Source organism: Propithecus coquereli, unplaced genomic scaffold, assembly GCF_000956105.1.
Source record: "Propithecus coquereli isolate 6110/MARCELLA unplaced genomic scaffold, Pcoq_1.0 Scaffold315, whole genome shotgun sequence".
Taxonomy (NCBI): domain Eukaryota; kingdom Metazoa; phylum Chordata; class Mammalia; order Primates; family Indriidae; genus Propithecus; species Propithecus coquereli.
In genome coordinates this window covers 710435-734046 of record NW_012148786.1, presented here as the reverse complement: position 1 = coordinate 734046, position 23612 = coordinate 710435, and the positions used below count along the sequence as shown (strand labels likewise).

General features: G+C 35.2%; 1 protein-coding gene across 1 annotated transcript in view; it reads left to right on the top strand.

Moving 5' to 3' along the window:
* Nucleotides 1–6868: 6868 nt before the first annotated feature.
* The window catches only part of IKZF2 (IKAROS family zinc finger 2 (Helios)), a 164907-nt gene continuing 148163 nt past the window's right edge, over nt 6869–23612 (top strand). Inside the window, exons 1-4 of the mRNA XM_012650239.1 lie at nt 6869–7065; nt 8231–8334; nt 9828–9876; nt 10717–10821. Coding sequence (XP_012505693.1) covers nt 9843–9876; nt 10717–10821 — 139 coding nt within the window. The 5' untranslated portion in view covers nt 6869–7065; nt 8231–8334; nt 9828–9842. The remainder of the gene's footprint in view (nt 7066–8230; nt 8335–9827; nt 9877–10716; nt 10822–23612) is intronic.

Below are 23612 nucleotides of genomic sequence, written 5' to 3'. Positions count from 1 at the left end.
AATATAACTATCTTTCTCTACTTCATTAGTCACTGCATTTGTAAATTAAAAGTGAGAAAAATTCCTAATCTCATAGGCTTCACTTAATAGACACTAGCAAAATGTTCAGATTGGCTTTTAGTATAAATTGAGAGCTGTTCTCCACTAGAAAAAAATGTTTTCCGAAAAATCCAAAATATCATTTAAGAATGCCACAACCATTTAAAATCACAATGTTCACCACACAAAGTCATTCATTCATTCTTTGCACACGTAAATGAAGTAAGTCTATAAAAGAGGGAAGCATGATCCATATGCTTCTGGGAGTAATACATTAGAAATGATCCCCTTTGAAATAAAATGTGCAAATAGGCTTGGTGACCCAGACTTTAAAGTTACGTTCTTGTCTGTATCTGTTCGTCACCATTAGTTGTTACTCAATTCTTTACAGGGTTGCTATCTTTTAATTCACTCTCAGTGATTCTCCCATGTCATTCATTTATTCAGAAGAGCTCAAAGTAAGTATTAATGGATATCTGATATTAAGGTACTAAATGTCAAATAGATCATGTTTTATACTTAGATAGGCATTGGGTTTGGTAGAGAGTTCTATGTTGATACGACATTCGTTTAAACTTCTAAGAACACACTGGACATTCAGTTTTCTTTCAAGAGATTCAACATTGGATAGTTTGGTACCCAAAGGGCTGGATTCAACTATAACAACAGGTCTGTATGATTGATGAAGACATTTGGCTATTTAGGAGAGAGTATAGCATGAATAGTTATGAATATGGGCTTTCTAGAACTTAAAGGAAGTGTTTGACATTGTCTAGCTCTGATGTTATGGGACCCAGGACAAGTTCGTAACATCTCCAAGTTCCAATTTCTTCATGTGAAAAATGGGGATGATATTACCTCTGTTAACACGGAAGTGGGCATTAAATTGGATAATTCATGTAACATGCTTACTATAGTGCCTGGCACAAAATAGATGTATATAATAATAGTGATATATATGGCTTTCCTAGTCCCACTGATACTCCAACTTCACTGAAATCAGCTATTTCAGTCTAAAATGCTATAGATTCTGGATATGGATTTATTTCTCAATAATGGTATACTTCAAAAATGAAGCCTTCCAATATAGTAGTTTCTGGAATATAGCTTATAGGACTTTTAGTAATATTCTTAGTCTACCGAGTGGGAATTTCCCAGGAGTCTAGTACCTGACTGTGACATCAGGTTTTTAGGACCTTTTTGAAGTTTGGGCACAGCTGCTGGGGGAGAGATTCTGGTGGTGTTATTCTCGTCTTCATCTATCATGTCTTGAGACAGTTCAGACACTAACTTCTATATTAGGCTAACCTTTCTCTAAACCACAAGTCATGAGAATTGGGGGAGGTGACATTTGACTTTACTACCTGTAAATGACCTTTCTTTGATTCAATTATTTTTCCATAGCACACACGCTCTTTCAGACTTAGCAAACAGAAAATGGCTCCCCAGTTCTATACCCATATGATTCTCAATTCCATAGATTGCCACCATCTGGCTATGAAAAGGGGGAAGGTAAAAATCCCTGGATTCTTTCCTTTACTTTTTATTGGTAATACGTTCCTCTATTTTCTTCAGCATATACAGGATTATTTAAGCAAGTGATTCAACTTTGTTATACTGTCAAGAATTTTGGTTTATAAAGAGTTGAAGCTTCTCACAAACACTGGGCATGTACTTCCACAAGCTTTTCACAGGACTAAAAAGATATGATCATACTGCTACTGGCACTGCTTTAATCACCAAATGTTTCCCTTGAAATGTATCCTGGTATCACTCTGCTTTAGAGGATGGATCTCTCTTGCAGAATCTAACTTTTGATATCACAGATCTTTAGGCTACTCTGTCCTATCTTCACCTCCCAATTCCAGAGTCAAATGATCATTTTTGGTTTTCTTTCTTGTCTGCAGAAAAATAAATTTCTTTTTAATCTCTTGCTCTTAGCTGCTGAAAAATATTCTACATTATAGAACGTGTTTTTTATTGTGTATCTAAATTAATGCTCACTAGACAATGTCCTCTCCTTTGTTCTTTTCTATTGGTAAGCTACGTCTTCACAAAGTTGAATCATCTTTTTCATTTCTTACATTAACACTTTATTGAGGATTCCAGTAACTTCACTGCACTTTTTGTGCTCTAAAATTTTAGGGTTTCTTAGAAGAATGTTCTTCTCAATCCTTTTTAGAGTTGGGTTTTGAGCATCACCACTTGACCCAGCTCAAAGTTCCTTCATTTTTGCATTAATAGAACTCATTTCCTCAAATACTGAACACATCTGCATTTTATAAGCAACTATGATGGATTTTAGTGACATCTTTAAAAATGTGTACTTTCATTTTTATTCAGAAACCTCTCTAGTCCTCATCTCATTGGTCTGTTTAACTCCCACAATTTATAATTCTCATTTGAGATAGAGATATCTTATCATCTGCTCTACATCAAAACATGCTTTCTAGAAGAAATCTGATATTATTCTTCCAAAGTGTGAATTTAAGTCATAATGTTACCTTTTCTAGGGACATGGATATTTGTACAAGAGTCTTATCTCTAACTGCAAAGTGACACTCTAAAGAATTGCTAAAAGAAACTATTGTTGAAGGTGGATGGAATGAGAAGACCCTTACCATGCAGGATTTATATGCCAGCTGAACAGATGCCATACTATTAGTGTACTCAGGGAGGCAAAGTTGGTGGTATTAATATATCTTACTTATGAACTGGATTTGGTATCTTAGAATGTTTTCTTTGAAACTATGGTTCCATTTCTGGCTTCCTTGCTTCTCCATAGTGCCAATCTAGGTCAAGAGGAGTAAGTGAGATCATTGTTCCACATCCCGCTTAAAAAGAGAACACTACTTCAAAGACAAGAACACCACCACCTGACAAAAATAAAACAAGTTATCAGTTTTAAAACATTGTGCCTATGTGTTCTTGTTAATCTTAACTTTTTCAGGGATTTAAGTTATTTTAGGACACCTATTCTGGATCTTTATGCTCTATGTCTAGCATAATAAAGCCATCTAAATAAAAAAATAAATATATAGTTTCCCCAAATTTTTTATTCTTTGATAGTAGGAAAGAATTGCAATTTTCCAAATTTTCTAACCCTCTGCTAACAACAACAAAAAAAAACCCAAATTTAAAAATATGGAGTTAATTTCTTAAGAAAACAAAAATGAGATTTTTATCCCAGTTTCTTTAAAGTATACTTAAGGCTTTTAAATCTAAAATAGATAAAACAAACCATCCAAAGAAAACAAAACCAGTACTCCGTAATGTACCTTTTAGTTACACTGCTTTGTAAAATTTTTCTTTTGATAATTGCACTTAGTGTTTATAAAATTAAACTTGTTGAATTCTTTGATAGTCACCCTGGTTCATGAATTGTCAGGTAGCAACATGAAATAATTTGGTTATGAAACAGAGAGGTCACATAAGTGTGTTTTATTCAAAAATTGCATTTTATATATCGTTTTAACTACTTTTACTATTTATATTTCTAAACTTTATTTTATAATATCTCTCAAGAAGTTCTCATCCTTCATTTGGGTCACAGACCAGAGCTGACTGGTTACAGATATTTGTAATATGACTTATAAGCCAGGATTTGATGAAATTATTTATGGAATCAGAAGGTATCTTTGAAATCCAATCCTTTTTGTCCCTTGAAAATAGAGCTTTATACAGGAAAGGTAGGTGAGTATATAATTTCCTCTGTATTCATTCAGTAAATGTTTATTGAGGACCAACTTGTACCAAACATTGCACTGTGCTAGTTCTGAGAAAACAATGATTAACAGGACAGACATAATCCCTGCCCTTAAAAAGATCATATTCTAGTGGGAAAGACAGATTTTATTTTAAAACTCAACACATTAATAAAATATTTGCAGGTGCTAACACAGGAGTTGGTGTTGGGAAGGAGCAGTTGTGAAAGGATGGGACAGAAAGGATGAGAAAGAACCAGCTATATGAAAAATGGTAAGGGTGGACTACGTTTTCTCCCCACCTCCCCACCTCCTCCCCAAAGCGGAAAATGTAACTCTCCAACTGGATACAGTGGCCAAAGAATATGAATTCCACTTCCCTGGTGGTATATTTTCATGCACAGTATAGTAATATATGTGCTTTTAAAAATGTGTACAGTGTAGTTATGGCAAAGGACAGAAATAAATGCATCCTCTAACAACTATCAAAATACTGTCCACAGAAATTTGAACAAAGTGAATTAATATAGTTTATACAAGGGTTCTTTCCCATCAGTGGATTTCATTGTGAGTCTTAGTGCCAGGACTACAGCTTCCACAGGCATGAAACAGAACATACAATCTTAGTATGAACACATAATCCTGACTACTCTGGTTGAGTTGGATACACCATGATCTGCGAATGAGAAAGGAACACGAGATGTTAAAAAGAAAGAAAACGTTTGCCAAGATGGTCTAATTCTCACAGGTGTTCATGAGATCTTTGCCATTCTAAAATCTGCGATTCAATGCCCCCTGACCAAATCTCCCATTCATGGGGAGACAGGGTGATAGAATGTAAACTGTCCGAAGGCTTAGCCACTAGAGGGAGAAAGTGTGCCTCTGGTGACTAGGGAGCCAATGAAAGTCAACTCATGTAAAGGATAGGCTTCAGGGCGCTAAATTAAGCTCTAATCAGCCAGGGGCAAGGACTATATCAACTATGGTAGCTTTGGGGAACTTGAAGATGTATCTTAGACCTCACAATGGATTCTCTTCTATCAAAGAATTGAATTGTTTGAACTATGAAGAGATTTCATTTTAATTTTGAATGTTTTAACTCATCTTTTCTAAGGTCCCCCATAACTTCACAGATATTTAAACACTTAGGCTTAGTTGCTAGGAAAGATTTATGACAATTTAGAGAATTTATGCTACCCTCTATATATTGGGCATTTAGATATTATGAACAGCACCCCAATTTCCTGAGGTAATTTAAGATTAAAATCTTTGCTGTCCATTGGAATGATTAGAATGATTTATGGGTTCTCTGTTCATTCTTTCCCAAATAAATAAGACTTGAGGAAAACTAATTTTATTTAGGTAATTGGCAGCTAAGTTAAAAAATATGTTTTTCCAATATATAACTCACGGAAATTGCAATTTCTTAAAATGATCAGAAAGTTGTTGCAAGCCTGAGCCTACATAATTTCTCTCCAATGAAAATCGGTTAATCTTGTTTGCTGTATGACACCATCAATTTCGACAATTAAAAAAAGAGCCTATTGTTACAATTGTTTGATAACACAATGCATGGAACAGACTTTTTAAAAAATAATTCATTTCAAAATCTAAATAATTATACAAGCTATATGGGTTTCATTATTTAGTGTGTAATAATGTGAATAAATTCCTTCCCCACATCAAAATCTAAAGACAAGACATTATCCAAAATTTTCCTGACATAGAGTGGTGCTTAAGATACAGCTGATGATTTAATTTTCAATATATCATTTCTCTTTCCTCAGCAGAAAAAAAATCTCAGCAACTATTTCTGGGATTCTTGAAAAGAGTAGGAGGAGTACGGTGCCTGCTCCTACTCTCTCAGCATTGATTTTCTTCACAATCTGTGATATGGTTTCTCAGAAATGCTGTTTGGCAGTCCTGATAATTTCATGTGTTTTCAAACTTAAGCCACCCAGACTACACAGTTCACTATTTTCAGCTCCTTTCATTTTCCTTTTCCCTTTAATTATAGAAGTCTCTATTCCCTCTTTTTGCAAATGTGGTCAAGGAAGATACTAAATGCTACTATTTGTAGAAAGAATATACATTTGTTTTTCTCATGACGATTCATGTATGTTCTAACCCCAATCAAGAAGCCGTGATCGATGGTATTGATAGGCAGCACTTCAAGGGTAACAATTTTTTGGATCCTCATCCATTCCTTTGACTTTGAAGGATGCGGCACATGGGGGAGAAAAAGCAAGTAAACACTAATTTTAAACTTGCCCTGTAAAGCACTTTCAAAATAGTAATAGTGGAGCTTCATCTCAGACCTGAATTTCTTTCTCAGTCTATTCCCCAGGACCCCTCTAGCCTGCTTGGCGTCCTGGTCCGGAGTGCAGTTTTCGGAAATTGTACGGCATAGTTTATTGCGAAGCCTGAGTGGGTGGGTGGGTCCAGGAGCACACCCAGACTCAGGCCAGGACGCCTATCCCGGAGCTCCGCGCAGCGCGGCCGCATCGCCGTCCCGCTCCCTTCGCCGGCCTCATCACAAATCCCAGTTTGAAAGAAAACTTCACGCGGCCGAAATGAGCCTCCCCTCACCGTTCCAATCCTCCCTTCCCAGCCAGCAGAAAACGTGAGATTTGTTATGACACGGGGAAAGGAGGGGAGCAGGAGGGTCTCCATGGCATGCTCGGAAGCGGGTTACCTGGCCCCCTTTGGGGGCGGGGTCCGCCGTCCGGGGCCGACGGGCGGGGGGCGACGCGGCTGGGAGCGCGGGTGGGCGCGAGGGAGTGCGCGCGTCTCGGCGCCGCCGGGGCAGCACTTGTCCTGTAATCGATTGCCGAGCGCGCCGAGCGGCTGAGCGCGCAGACACGCGCACACGCGCCCTCCAGCCCGCGCGCGCGCACACACGCACACACACACACGCACACACACACAAGCGCTCAGGCCCCGCACACCCGCACGCACGCGGGCGCGCACGCACGTCCGTCCGCCTGCGCCCGGGGTCCCACAGCCCGCTGCTGCCACCAGCCCGCCCTCCGCCCGCGGGCGTCTGCGCGAGCCCGGCCGGCGGGGGAGATGTGCTCGGGCTCCGCCGGATCGGTTTCTCGGGGTTTGACCAGCTGTCCCGGGCTAACCCTGCTCCTCGCTGAAGATGGAGGAAGTAAAAACAGGATTACCCTTAGCTACAGATCCACTGCCTTAGTTTCCACCACCAACTGCAGTGCACAAACACACGTTAGGCACAGGAAAGAAAGAAAGAGAGAGGACACATTAACAGTAAACACAAACAAAAGGGTGATGGGATTATTTTACTGCATGCACTGCTGAGGTAAATCTCCGCTTGGCTTTTGCGTGGTGAAGAACAGCTCTTGTTTTATTTGTCTTCTGATTCATAGATTATATATAAATATGTGTATGATTTGCAAAGGGGGGAGTGTTTTCAAAGTTAAGTGTAATTATGTAGCATCTCGTTTTGCACTGTGATGTGATCAAATGACTTGTTGCTGTTAACCAGTGATGATAATATAGGTATTTTTCTCTGGGAGAGATGGATTGTGGTTATGATTAGGGTAATGATTTCTGTAAAGGACGCTCAGGGAATCGGGTTGAAGATGATGTCCTCTGCCTTAATTTATCGTCCCCTCTGTGTATTCTGTTTCTGGGATGTTAATCGATTAATCAGTTCTCATCTCTATAGCTGTCATGGATTTGGACTTGTTTTGCTTTGTTTTAACTTGAATTCCAAGAAGAAAGATTGGGTAGCGTGGAATAAATTCCAGCTGTCCAGATAGAAGGTAATATCCAGATCCTGTTGGAATTAAAAAAAAAAAAACAACTGGTATGACACACATAAAAAGGCAGCAGCTAAATCACTTTGACAGGTTCTAGTATGGGCGAAAGAGATGGAATTAAGATTTAATTTTTTTTTTTTTTTTCTTTTTTGCCAAGGGCCAAAAAACAGTCCTGTGAAGTTGGCCTAGGTTCCTTGCTGGGTTCTGCCTGACTGTCCCTCCCCTCTTACCCGCCCCCCTCCCCTTTTCTTTCAGTTTTCTTGTCTTAGCTTTTGGTCGATTCTTAAGGAACCGGTGGATCAAGTTTTTTCTCTTGTTAATCGCATTGCTGTAGCACTGACTGACCTCTCTCTCTCTCTCTCTCTCTCTCTCTTTTTTTTTTCCTCTTTCCTGAAAGTACGTGGTGCCATTCCTGAGTGACTTTTCCTACTAGACCATCCCAAAGGGACGAGGGGGAGGGGTGGAAGGAGGAGGAGGAGGAGGAGGAGGAGAAGGGGGGTGTTCCTTCTCTCTCATTTCTTGGTTTTGTTTATCAGCCGATCTGTTTGCTGGATTTGGGCTTGGAATGACCCACCTGTAAAGTGCTTTTCCTTCCTCCTCGCCTTGAACTCTGCGGGGGGCTTGGCTTGGAGGGGCAAGGGAGGGAAAGAGAGAAGGGGGAACACAAAAAACTTCTTTCTTTCTCCCTCCGTTTATCTTCAGCCCGACATTGTCACCTCCTCTTTGAGGGGTTAGAAGAAGCTGAGATCTCCCGACAGAGCTGGAAATGGTGATGAATCTTTTTTAATCAAAGGACAATTTCTTTTGTATGTACATTTCGTTTCTCTTTCTCCTTTTTCTTTCTTTCTTTCCTTCTCTGAGGGTTAATAACCATTTCATTGATGGGGCAGACTTCTTTCGCTTCTCCCTGACGTTTCTTTCTAATATGTGTGTGTTAAATGTGTACATTTTTAAAGAGATAAATTCATTTGTAAAATATCCGAAGAAACTGCTCCCCTTTTAAACTTTACGGAACCCTTTCTTTAAAGCCTTATGTAATCATAATTTGAAAGAATTTGATAACAGTACAGCAGGTTGAAATTTAAGTGCTATGTAGTGACTGAGTTGGGAATTTGATCTGATTATTCCATAAAGAAAAGAGAGAAAGAAAAGTTTTTTTGGGGGGGGGTAGGGAGGGTGGTGGTGAAGAAAGGGAGGGGAGGGAGAAGGGAAGTGGTTTTGGAGACAAGAAGTGAAGCTGCCTGTTTTCCAGTAAGTAATGGAGAAATTCCAGGAGCCAGGGCTAAATATACTTGGCGATCAATACAGAAATGGCTCATTGTGAATAATTTAGCTGCTGGTGCAGTGAGAGTTTTGAAACTAAAGGCAAAAAGGACCAAGGCCAGAGGAAAAAAAAAAAAAAGTAAAAATCTCCTCAGGACTTGTCAATTCTTAAACTTTTTCTTTCAAAAAGAATACAGTTAGATTATCGATCTTTTCATTATGTGAATCAAAGCTAGGGGGTGTCATCTCATACAATTTACTTTTGTTTCTGAGAATTAAGTTCTGTTTTGTGTCAGTGGTGCATGAAATTAGTTCCCCAAACTTTAAAAAAAAAAGTGATTCCCTCCTGCACAGCCAAAGTTTATGAAATTTTCAAAATCAGAATATATTAAGTAGGTTTGGCATTTGTATGCAACCACGGTCTGGCAGGAAATTAAGGTTACATTGAACAGGTGCTTACACAGAGCTTGGGGTAGGCTAAAATGTCAATACAAGTCAGGGAGTTGGCGAACTGTTGCAGAAATCTTCAAGACACAGGCACTAAGTTTTTTGTTTTGTTTTGTTTTCTTATGTTTGTTTGTCCTCCCCCTCCCTATTAGAACATGATGAACCAACTTGCAACAATTGTGAATAGAGCTATCTGTATACTAGGGAAGTCCTCAAACTGCAGTGTGATTGTGGGAAGTAGTGAATGGTAAAATACTTAAATCCCAGTTAAAGCTGGCACATTTGATTTGTACCCCCCCCCTTTTTTTCTTTAAGTAAATTTTGATTAAGAAAGCCATTGCTTTCCTGCTATAGTCCATCTCACAGCACACTTATCTTTCGTATCCTATCTCCAGAAGGAATCAGATCATTTGCAGAAAGAGTTCAGTGGCTTGCAAATGAGCACATACAGTACGCTGTAGTATGTTTCTTAGGCACAGGTTGCAGCAGCAACATGGACTAACTGCTTGGAGCTTCAAATAAGTTAAGAATTTAATGGCAGATACTGAAAGGAATCATTGTGTTAAGGGCATAATCTTTTGTTTTGCAGCACTGCACTTTGACTATGGAAACAGAGGCTATTGATGGCTATATAACATGTAAGTATTCATTTTCATTAATTTGTTATTGGTAATAAAGTTACCTTTGTATTACCTGTGTTTTAATTCCTGAATTATAAGATTTTTATTAAGAATTTTTATTGAGAATTCTGTACTCTATTTACAATTTCACCTTTAGATGGGTTTGAGAAAATAACAGCACAGAAGTGAAATAAGAAGGAAATATAGAAATATACTTATTACTTACTAAGTGAAGGATAATATTTAAATCAATACTAGGTTAGCAGATCAACACTTTCCTAGTTGATTTTTTTTTCATTTACTTTACTGTAAGTTTAGAATAGGTCAGGTTACATATATGTCTACTAATATAGTGTGTATTAAATATTTACTACTCTGTAACTTATTTTTTCGGACATAGTGTGAAAGAGAATCAGCTTCCTTAAGTTGACATTTTTTTTTTTTAGCCAACTCTCTTTTCAAACATGTCTCTTATAGCTAACTCCTAATAGTGAGCATTTTGGAAAATGCTCATTATAAATCCTGTATGCTTAATAATTAAATTAGATGTTAAAAGAAAACTTATTTTTTCAACTAAAAGATACTTTAAAAATTAATTACTTCATTTCCCCTTATTTTACACATATCAGGATAATAAAGTTTTGTTAATTTTTTTTGTTGTGGGCTAATGTGGCTTTTCATCATTTCATTAATTTACTGTACACTTCTAAATGATGTTTCTTTATAGTTTCCTTTAAGGGAAAAATTTATTATCCTACAATTTCAAGGCTATGCATGCATACCACTATGTGTACGAAGCAAAGTTAGATTTTATGTGACAATGAATAGAGACCAAAAGATTTTATTTTGTGAAAACAGGTGACAATGAGCTTTCACCTGAAAGGGAGCACTCCAGTATGGCAATTGACCTCACTTCAAGCACACCCAATGGACAGCATGCCTCACCAAGTCACATGACAAGCAGTAAGTCTTCATTTTATGATTTTTTTTTTTCTATTTCTCTAGCGACAGACTTGAATTTGTTAGGTCTGTGGGGTCCTCTCACATTGTGGTGTAGCTACTGCTATAGATTTTGCTAAAGAAAGAACAACACAGATTTATTCCTGTTCATTCTAGTGTCATAAAACATGAGCCTGCTTACTAGTCTGAACTATCCCAAGGTGGCATTTGGGAACTGGTGCTTACCTGTGTCAGGTAAGAAAGGTTAGAATTTGCTGGTTACTGTTTTGACTTGCCGGGTTTATGACTGGATTTTTTGTTGTTGTTGGATAAAAAATATGGAAATGTCACTTTAGAAGGACTCTTCATGGTAAAAAATTGAAATAATTTTATATTGCCTTGGCACAAAGTTAAACCATGAGTGGTAGAATTGCAGTATTACTTGTTTTTTTTTTTTTTCTTTTTTTTTAAACCTGAAAGTTTCTCCACCAAAGCATTATAGGCGAAGTGTAATTGATAATTTATGGAACTCATTTACATCCATTTCTCTAACAAAGTTAAAAGTACTTTGTTTTAGAATGTCCAGAGAACTGAGAAAATTTAGAAGAATGTTTTGAACTTGCAAGAATAGATAGTTTTATTACTATTTTTGATAAATGATCATTCATTGATATAGTATACATTGTTTTTATGTAATAAAAACGCAGGTTACATGCTGTCAGTGACAGAAGACAAAATAGTTTTATTTATTAAGAATGTGGCTGGTTTTCTCTTAATTGTAATGTTTTATCAGTTTAGTTATCAAGTCCAAGTGCTTTATTACTCCTACTCAAAAGTAATTTGAAATCTTGTTTCCCTTATGTATTATATTCAGGAAAGGATACCTGATTTATATGTAACTACAATTTAATTTACAAGTATTCTATTTGGGTGATATGTGAAGGAGAGACATTTTCTTTCCCTTTTCCCCCCAAAGATTTAGTAACTAAAGAAAACTGAATCATCTACTTAATTATGATCATATTTGTAAGTTAATTCTTATTATTCAGAGAGAACAACTTTTTTTTCACTTCTCTATTAACATCTGTCAAAAGTTAAGGTTATTATAAATCTACAAGCTTTGTAATTAGTAAAGACTACTGAATTATAAACAAAAATATATAGAATACCATTGAATATATTTTGCAGTTTATTAACTTTGTGATTTTAGCGGTTGTCTTGAAATTATGATTGAACTATTATGACTTATTTATTTAAATAATTTCTTTTTATTAATGGGGAAAACTTCCTAAGAAAATTTCATTCTAGAAGCATTTCTTGAAATTCCTTTATCATGTTTAAAGGAAAAATTATTAATACAGTTTAGTTGAATACTAGAGTATAGTGCTAATCTTTTACAATGGATCTTTTGCATTAATTTAATTTTTTATTGATTGATTTGATAAAAATTATACTATTACTACAATGTGGGCAATAGAATTTTTATATATTTCAATATTTAATGTTACTCATTCTTTGGCAGAATATGTTTTTTTTCCTCAGATAACTTTCACATAATTTCTCAAAGAAATTAAAGATAGATTATATACAGTTTCTGTTAGTTAAATATTTAGCTGTTGGCTTTAGAAACACTGAATACATGGGGTAGAGAGTAACTATTAATCGGAGACTTGACTGTCATCCTCTAGCCACCACCAGAATATTAGCAGGGAAATGCTTGTTTATTGGTTAATTGGCTCCTTTGTTTGTGAATTTGATTCTGATTTTGTAAGTACTTGCTTCAAAAAGGCAGTTCACTCATATTTTTAAATAGACCGTGCAGAGTATAGGCATGATCGGTTTGAACAAATAAGAACTGTGCTGTTGACATTTGAGCTTTTCTCACCCAACAATAGTAAACTTATGTTTGATAAAGAGATTTTTTTTTTCATTTACTAGCCTATAGCAATTCCATGTTAGTACAGTTTTTGACTAAGCTGCACATGTTTTCAGGTTCTTTTCCAAAGAGTTGCAGGTTAAATATTTTGGCTCTCACTTCAGAGCTGTCTGTTGCATCCTTTATGTAGCCTCTATTTACAGTATCTAGGTAACCCACTTAGGTGTTAGATGGAGAAGATACCCATTTTTCCTCTCTGTTAGATCTAGGAGAATATCAGCATTTTAGATTGCCAAAGCAAATAGTGGTAGAGAGGGACTCTTGTCTATTAGTTAGGACAAGAGACCTAGAATCGGTATAGGTCCCTCAGATGTTTTTCTGTAACTTGGAATAATTTTTATGTGTGTGTGGCTTGTTCAAATCACTGTGTCTGGGATCACTGGTTTTCCTAAATCCCTTTACATGCATTGTTGACTTTGTTAAATGAAAATAACTTATTTTTTGCGTTTTTTTATATTTTCAAATATACTTCCTGGAGGGCTGCTGCTTCCAAATACAGAATTGAAATTTTGATTGAAAGTGCTAAAGCTAAAAGTAAATGTGAAAACCTTCATGATAGAATAAGATAGTTTTCAGTAGCAGGAAGAAGAGGATGGGAATATATGTGTAAGGGGAAAAAAGTTATTTTTAGACAGTTTAGAAAAAAATAAAAGAAGTAAAACCTTTGATTTTTATAAAATAGCTGACATTCTGACCATAAACAGTATCAATAAGGTGTGATAGTCCACTTAGTTTGGCTTTAGGAAAATGGTCTGTACTACTGTAAGGTCCTAGTCATTTGTTTAGGTTGTTCGGTGACTATTCTAAGATGAAGGGTATCTGTACAACTTGATGCCAGCTATTGTATAAAAAATAATGACAGCAGCTATCATTATTTGACAGTGCGAGAATAGAGTACCGGTGGCTCGGGAGAGAACTAAAAATGTTATAATGCCTGATAGATTTTGGTTTTAAAATTCAACATGTGAGATAATCTTAAAAAGAAGTAAGAGGTATTAGTGATCCTAACTTTTTATAATGACTACTTCCTGTGTTTTAGAATGAATTTTCTTAGAGAACTTTAAACTTTTTCTTCTGGAATAAGGATCTCTTTGATAAGAAGATGGGCATTGTTGCCTGAGATCATTAGTGTACATATTGAGTCTGCTGACAATCTTCTGTGTCAGGGATGACAGTATATGCCTTGATGGCTACTGGAAATACACTAGGTTAAGTGATTTTAAAAATAGAATCTGGAAGTTAAGAATCTGAGACAGACAACTCAGAACAATATAAAAATAATTCATATTGTATTTTGGCCCATCAGATGAAACTTTATGATTCCTTCTGTTTCTGGCTTAGCTCATTTCCGATTCTCGCATAGTTGCTTCAGTATCAGTTTTAAACTGTTCTACACCTGCAGCTGACTATTTTGGAAATTTTCTGAGGTTCAAAAATTTGTAATTAATCTTATTTTTCTTATCGTCTACTTTTATAAAGCCAATAAGTACATTTACTTTGAAAATAGTTACTTAAATGGTATGGCAATACATCGTGACACAAAATTTGTTTCTATTACTTTAAAACCCGTAAGTGGATCAACTGTGTAGTCAATACTATTTATCAGTCAGTTTTGATAGCCAGGTAGCATGTATGGAATTGGAAGAAGTAGTAAGTCTAGTTTTACGAGGCTCTGACTAATAATCAGGTCAGGGAATCTAGTTTATTCTTTTCAAAGTGCTTCACATTCATTTTTTTCTTAGCTAGTTTCCATTTTTAGAACCTAGTGAAGCAGAAGTATATTATGATTTCTATTTTTCATACATGGAAATTGAGGCTTAAAGGAATCAGTTGACCTCTTGGGTTGCTTAGCAGAGAGACAAAGTTATTAGGATTGGGACATAAAATTGTGATATTACCTTGTGGGTTAGATAACTGGTGTCTCTACAATGTCATCGTCTCAGAGTGTCTGCCATGTCCAATATTGACCCATGTTTTACTGACAAGAACAGTATTACAGAAATAGAAGAGTGTTATCATGAGGGTGGAGTGATATCAGGTAATCTCGTCAAGTGGGTGTTCCAGTGCACTTTTTGAAATATATCCTATAATATGGGACTCACCAGCTTTCTGAGTTGTTTTCCATAGCTTAGTTTGGCAGTCACCCTTGGTTGGATTTCCATAGGACACACCCACTATAACACAAGATGGGCTTGATGTAAAATCTTGCTCTGTTTTGAATTGTAGTACTTAGGTTTGTGTATATATACAATGTACTTTACATTTAGTTCTTATTAGAAAAAAATTTTAAGTTCTGATTTAATTTCTTTATGGTTATCAGAAGAATATGTTATGACTATCAAAATTTTTTAAAAAAGGGGGAAAAGAAACTAAAAAAGGTAGGTATTTGCAGGCAATTAACTGCAACGGTGCTGTTATTTTTTGCACCTTGTTCCATCCCCAAATCTACCCCACCCACATATTTTTAGGCTGTTTAGTATTGAGAATTAAGGTATTTGAAAAATAAAACAATATGCCGGGTGGGGTGGCTCACGCCTATAATCCTAGCACTTTGGGAGGCCGAGGCAGGAGAATTACTTGAGGCCAGGAATTGGAGATCAGCCTGAGCAAGAGCTAGACCCTGTCTCTACTAAAAATAGAAAAATTAGCCAGGCGTGGTGGCAAGTGCCTGTAATCACAGCTACTCGGAGGCTGAGGCAGGAGAATTGCTTGAGCCCAGAAGTTTGAGGTTGCAGTGAGCTATAATCACAACACTGCACTCTAGCCCAGGTGACAGAGTGAGACCCTGTCTCAGACAAACAAACAAACAAAAAATAATAAAGTAAAACGATTTACAGTAGAAAGATTATCCTTATTGCCTCTATCTTTGTCCAAATCTTTCTTACTGGAAGTACATTTTTTAAATGTAACATCATTGATTATGTTCTATTGGGAGTCTTCCTGTAAGCCTTGATGAATTTAGATCTCTAGGTCCCATGTTCTTCTCTTCTAATTTTTGATAAATTGATATCTTTTGAATGTTTGAATGTTCATGTATTGTGATCTTATGATATTCTGATATGGCAATAGCAGAGTCATAGTCCTAAAATGAGGTGGAATATGTTGTTTTTATTTTTTCCTTTATATCTGTTTATATCAAATGTATTGATTGATCTAGCAGTATTTTCCTTTTGTGAATTAATTGAGACTTCATATATCTCTGCTTTGATATAGATAAGCAGTATTTAGGAACCATTCTCTTATTATAAATGTAGTCACAACTGGAGCGAGAGAAGGTAGAGGGGCATGATTTATTGAGTGTACCGAGGATACCCTGCGCTATGCTAGATGCTTTTCATATATTTCACTTAATTTCCACAACAATTCTGTAAGGTAGGTAACTAATCATTCCACTTTATAACACATAAAATTGAGGCTCAGAAGCAGTCAATGTAAGTGGTTAAAAATAAGGGCTTTGGACTTATACTGGCCTGAGTTAGAATTCCTACTTTGCCACCAACTTGCTGTGTGACCTTAGGCATGTCACTTCACATGGCTGAGTTCCAGTTGCCTTATCTGTGGAATAGGGATAAACAATGCCTATCTCAGTGGCCTCTTGTGAGGTTTAAATAAGGCAACTTTTGGTACATGCTAAGACTTAATAAATAATCACTGCTGTTATTACTCAGAGGAATCAAGTTACTTTTTCTTGGACTCATCACTTGTAAGAAAAGGTTTGTTTTTAAATCCAGTTCTGTTTGGAATCTGGGTCTTTTGCTGTTTCCTGTTTACTACATATGTTCATGGGACACAGATAGGGTTTTCTGATAATGTAGGATAAAAATTGAAGAAAAAAATCTTCTATTACTTAAAGCATCTATGAAAATTTGGGGTAAGAAAGAAATAAAGTTAGTCCACATGTCAGAATATTTTTTATTGGGTTTTAATGTTCCTGAGTAGTTTTGTGTTTTTTATTATATGTAAAGAAAATCACTGCTTATTATTGGTGCTCTAAAGATATCAGTTATTACGAATAGAAAAAGAAAAAGTCCTCTTAATAGAGTAAAATATCCCTGTAGAGAATCAATTCTTTCTTTGAGAGTCCCCATTTAAAATTTAACCTAATTTAAAGCTTCTAGTAGTACCATAAATTCTCATTTGATGATACCTAGTCAAATTGTAGACCTAATTGTTAATTGTGCATTTTGGGAGGGGTAATAGTCCAGGTGTTTTAAATTTGAAGCTTAAAATATAATTATTAGTTACAGATATTTGACATTTTCCTGTATAATTCTAGTTGATTAATTCAACAAATGTTTGTGGGCTACCTTCTATGTACTGGGTACTGTAAGGTGAATCCAAATGTGAATAAATAGTCCATCACCCTTGTCCTCCAGAAGCTCACACTCTAATGGAAAGACAAACATCTAAATAGGACATTATACTGTAGTAAGCTCAGTGTGTTGATTATTATGGGGGATGATAGGTGGTGTTAGTTTGGGAAGTTTCCTAAAGGGAGAGGCTGCTTGAGCTGAGACTTACTAAATGAATAAGAGTTAGGGGAGAAGTGGAAGGCGTTTTCAGTAAATGATGCACCTCCAATGAGAGGTGAGAAATAACATGCACTATTCTGGGAAATACAAGCAGATTGTTATTTCTAGAATGTAAAGTTGGAGTCTAGAAATTTAAGGCCAGAGATGACTTTGGAGAGTTAATCAGGGCAAGATAGTGGAATATCTTGTGTGAGAGGAAACTTGGCTTTCATTTTCAAGGGAGCGAAGGGTTTTGACAAAGCAAATGACTTCAGTCTTTTGATTGGCATGGCTCATATTGGCTGCAATGTGGGGGAAATATTGTGGATGGGGACCGCTGTATAGGCAGGGGAATCTTTAACAGGCTGTTGCAATGATTGAGTGAGAAGCCATGAGAGCTAGTAGTGGTGGGGATAAAAAAAAAAAGGAAGGGAAGAATTTGTGTAATATTTAGGAGCTTAACATGGACAGGACTTAAGTAGTCAAGTTAAAGAAAGAAGGGAGTTAAGGATGATGATCCCTTAATTACTGTATAGGTGGTGGTAGGTTCTATCAGTGAAGATGGGAAATACTGGAGCAGGTTTCCAGGTAAACATTTAGTTTAGTTTAATTCTGGATACAGAGTTTGAAGCACCTGTAGGGTAGCATTTGAAAGAGAATAACAATCAGGGAAGTGGATAGATTAGACAGAAGTGTGACTTTTCCTAATTAGTGAAAACTAATATGTAGTTTCTGGTTTGGTTACTTTGCTTTTGTATTACTTTAACAATAATTTAATACAATATTTCTTAAAAATTCATCCCTAAGTAATTCTCAGCATTTGATCAGTGGCCTTATTTCCCCAAATGCCCCATTAAATTATAATTCTATGTTGAAATGTATGAGCACGCTTTAATAAACTCTTTGCTTAATGGAATCCTTTTATGCTTTTCTCAGAAGTTGAATGTGATTGACTCACTGATTTAAAAAAAAATTATACTAGTCCTTCTCTTTAACATTTTGTGGTATATTTAATATTATAACTTTTACGGTTATATATTTTTAAAAAATCCTAAGCCTAATATATACCATGTACTTCAATGCCTCTACTCTAATGATTTGTCTTTATTTTGTAACCTGTTTTTTAAATAAATAAATATGTAATTTAAAATATATGTACATTTTGCTAGCCAAATACTGCTCAGTTCTGACACTTTCATAGCTAAGAAATTTAATATTGTTATCCAGAGCCTTTTTGAAGACTTTGAGATAAATATTTAGATATGATATATATTATTTTAAAATGATTTGGTAAGTACTTGATTTTTTTAAAAAAAATAATATTGTGCCTCTTGGGGTAAAGATACCTAGAGGCAAAAATGTGGTATAGAGAACATCTTAATTAACATATTTATTGTTCTAAAATACCTATTATAGAATTCCATCTTAAAACTGTAAGCTCTGATTACCCAAGACACCATGGAATTCCCAATGAATGTTAATGATGGAAATAATTTTTCTGAGATTGCCTATGTGTGGAAATTCATAACTCTCTAGAGACCTATTTTTCATCTTTCAATCATTGATCCAACAAACATTTATTAAGCACTTACTTTGTGTGATGCACTGCTGGTGCTAGGGCACAAGAAATGTGTTTGGGGTACTTTTTAGAGAAGGATGTTATCTTCCAGGGTTCAAATGAATTGATACTTTGAGATTGTAATACTGCTTATTTCATTTAGAAGTAAGGAGTGTGATGTGCTCCCCATGATTTATATCCATTATAGATGAGTGAATTGCTTCTCACCTTTTACCTCTAGGAGTTTTTCACAAGTGTATAAATTTGAAGATGCACAAAGAAACAGAGCAGGACAACTAGCCACTCAGATAGATTCCCACAGGATAACATTTCTTGACAAAAATTTTTTTTTGAGACAAAGTCTTGCTCTGTTGTCCAGGCTGGAGTGCAACGGCATGATCATAGCTCAGTGCAGCCCCAAACTCCTGGCCTCAAGTGATCCTCCTGCCTCACCCTCCCAAGTAGCTGGGATTACAGGTGTGTACCACTATGCCTGGCTAATTTTTTAATTTTTTGTAGAGTCGGGGTCTCATTATGCTGCCAAGGCCGGTCTCCAAACTGTTGGCCTCAAGTGATCCTCCTGCCTCAGCCTCCCAAGGAGCTGGGATTACAGGCATCAGCCACTGTGCCCGGCCTACAAATTATTTTATAATACAGGATTTGGCTCTCATCCTTGCAAGTTCCAGAACTTGATTTGTGGCACACTTAGAGTGGATCCCTATCTCAGGGTTGCCTCACGTTAGATGAGTTTACGAAACTGATATTTAAAATCAGAATACCAATTTATGTCTATACTTTGATTAAAACTAAAACAAACAAAAAATCCCAACCAACGAACATAGGATCTGGATCGCCCTAGTTGGCTTGACCACATCATTTTGTTTTTGTGAACTGACCTATATGGGTAATCAGTGAAGGTCATTTCGTGAGCAAAGAATCTGAACAAAGGGAGTTAGTTATATAATTCAAATGTTTAATGGCATCAGACTAAAATAACTTAATATATTCAGTATCACAATAGAGATAGCATTGCCATTCAGATCATTATGGTTGAAGTCCTTTGTCTAATTCTTTTTCCCTTGAATGGACATGGATTTAGATTCCCTAGATCTAGATACCAAAATACTTCTGAGAGTCATTTTTTTTTTCCTTGGCTTCCTTGGCTAAATCCCCTAGATTCAGTCTTTAACTTATATTAATACATATAATCAAGTTACAACCAATTCTTTCTAGCCTGGCATCCATTCATTTTCTTTTATGTGATTATATTTCTGCCATAATTTGTAAAATGTTGATTTTATATTAATTATGAAGACAGTCTTATAATGTCTATAAAGGATACTTCAACTACTGGCATAAATTTAAACTTCCATTCATAGAAATGTTGACAGGTGATGTGGTCAGCAGTTTAAGAGGTCTTAATATCTATTTTAGATGAAGATGGAAAATAGTACTGCCACCTGAGAAAGACATCTTACGTTAACTGGAGATCTAGAGAAGCTTATAGTTTATAAGTCAGAAGGAAGAAAACATCACACCAGTTTTATTAAATCATTGAAGTTATCTGACCACAACAAATGAAATTTCATAGCAAAACTATAGTATTTCATGATAGTTATTGGAAAGCTATCTTAATGACTGAATGTGAATTAAAGAATAGTTTTCAAAGCATACAGCTTTATTTTGGGGCACACATTGATTACAAATAAATTAATCTGAGATTTTCCAGATATGAATCTTTGAGAACAATGGCCATACTTTATTTATCTCTTCATCCCCAGCATACAGTATATATCATGCGAGCCCAGTAAATATTTGTTGAATGAAGGAACTATTTATGGTTATCATATTGCATATGTCTTTTTAAATAATGTGCTTCTGATTCATTTGAAGAAATTCAGAAACTTGATTTCTTAGTTACTGAAATAGTCCTGAAATCCTAATTTACTTGTGATTTTCTCTGTTTGGGTATGTGTTAATTTTTATGTCTTTCTGTAAAAAAATTTTTATAATCTCCAAATTGGTCCCCAAAAGATGATCTCTAAGGTTCTAAACAGCTTTTAAGTTTCCTGATTTTATACAGCCATGTCCAATTAATCCAATTAATGTAAATATTTCCATGAAATCATCGTCTTCATTACTACTACTACTGTCTTTGTATGGCATATGTAGAGTTACAGATTGAATTCCATACCCTTGTAATTTTAAAGCCAGTTCTCTATCACTTACTTGAATCTGTTTTTAGTAGCATGTACAAGATGGAATGCTTCAATTAACTTTTCTTATGCACTCCAGATATTTTGAGGAGCATATAATTAATCAGTATAAAGTCACATTCTAATAAATTAACATTCTGGGTGTCTACACCTTTGACGTTTTTGTCATTGCTCTCATTATCATTGAAGCTGTAGTTCTTACTTGACTATATCAACTCAACCTACTTCGTACTAAGACATCAATACACAGGGCTTGATCATATTTTGAAGTACTGGGGTACTATATTGCTGTGTTTCAGTTGTATTAACATTGAGAATTTCTTGTTGAGTTCTAAAAAGGCATCATTTCTTCTACAACTATATAAAACATTGTTATGGGCATTTTCGTAAAGGTTCTTGTTTTTTTACTTGTTATTTTCATGTTTAAAAAATAATATTCACATGTGGAAATATATTCCTTTTCTGAAATATGTCTTATGGGTCTTTTAATCAGACTATGTCAATATCTTTATTATTCAGATGGCCTTATGTAGGTTGCTTTATTTTCAATACATTTGTTACCATTTAGACTGAAAAGTGACATTTCTATAGTATTAGGGATGAAGATTTACGTTTAATTCTGATTATAAAAGGTTTGTTTATTTCTATTAGAAATGATTGCTCAGATTATCCATATATCATCTGAAGCTTGAAAATTGAGGTGTTTTAAGAATTTTTAGTTACTAGAAATAGGTAGATGGTACCTAATCATTTTTGGGTACTGTTTTAAAATTACAGTGACTCCAATATAGTATTTGGAAATATAAAATGAATTCTATTACATTGTTAAATTTTAAAAAACTATTTGAAAGCAGCAATAGATTTTGTCTGGGCATAACTGAAAATTAGAAAAAAGAAATATGAGATATTTTCTGTGAGTCTGCAGTTTTTAAACTTTTTTTATTTCAGAGTACTACAGGGGTATAGACATTTTGGTTACATAAATTGCTTTTGTACAGTTTGAGTCAAAACTGTAAGTGTGCCCATCACCCAGATAGTGTGCATTGTACCCGTTAGGTGTGAATTTAATGGGGAGGACGGGGATGTTTTTAAACTTTTAAAGCATGAATTTACACAGTACCATCTGTCTGAATTATGACAAATTTAATGACCTAATGACAGTTTTTGGATTCAAATTTTGGAAACAAAAACAAAAAAGAAACACCTCCTGAACCCCAACAAAATAATTTAAAATAAATTATTTCTACATAAATTTTCCCAGTGAGTCTGTTTGCATAAAATTTTTTTTGATGAATTTGAATAGTTTTAGTTGGTTCTACAGTTTGAGTACAATAGCTGGTGACAATTTTGAAGAGATATTTTTTAAGGAAATCAGAGAAGCTATAATTAACTAGACAATTGATTTCATTCAACTGTATGTATAACATAATGCCATTTTGTTTTTAACACATCGACTGCCACACTAGAAAAAAAAATTTTCCTTAGGGCCATGGTATTTTATCACAAAAATATAATAAAAACTTCAGAAACAAAATGATCTTTTTTAATTTAATGAAAAATTTGCATTTTTTATTGTTTTCTGTGCTTGGGTTATATGCAACTTGAAAAATAGTTCTTGCAGCTCCCAAGGTGAAGAGACGTGTGAGTTACATATGCTTCATGAGGCTCCTGGCTCAAAACTAGTATGAGTTAAATACAATTCACATGGCAGTTAATGTGTTTAAAGCATATGTGTGCACGCATTATGTATGTGTGTGAATGCAAAGGATAAGAACGAGAAGAAAACATCAAACTATTGATATAGTTTATTTTGGATATTTGAGAATAAACAGAGCCTTGTATCTTTTATTCTAAATAGTTCTCCATTCTTTGGATCTCTTACAAGGAATAAATTCATATATTACTTGTAATTTTAAACAAAGACAAATGAATTCAGTCAGCCATCTTCTCAAAGAAATAAAGTATGGAGCTGTTCTGCAAGAGAGCTGATGATAGCTCTCTGATTATGTAGGTTTAATCTTGAAATTTCAGTGAAATTATAGACTTATGAAAATGGTTAGCTGTGATTTAATAAATACTGAAGTCAGGGGTTGTTTCATATACAAATGCTATCTTCAGATTCATTGAGTGTTATTTTAGATTTAGTCAGAATATAAGGTATTTTCTTAGTTGCTATAATACTGTGGACTTTCCAAATAACGTTTTATACTTGGAATTGTTTTCTGAATCATATTCATTCATAGCATGAGATGCTGTAAACTAAATAATGTACATATAAATGTTAAAATGATTTCTGCCAATGGTAAGGAGACATTGTAGCATATTATGGCAAAAGAAATCTGAGTAGAATGAGTTATAACTTTTATTTTCTATTCTATCTTGTATTTGACAAACACGTTTACTTTTTAAAAAGAGCCTTTGTCTCTTTTCACATTCATCAATTTAAAACTCAATGCATTGAGTGTTGCTAATTTTTTACATTAAAACTTTCAAAGAGAAACTGTGGTTAGCAAGACAGCTGTGGTATATTGCTAATGGAGTAGGACCCCTGAAAATAACTTGAGGTATATGAAAAGAAAGAGGAGAGCTGTGAA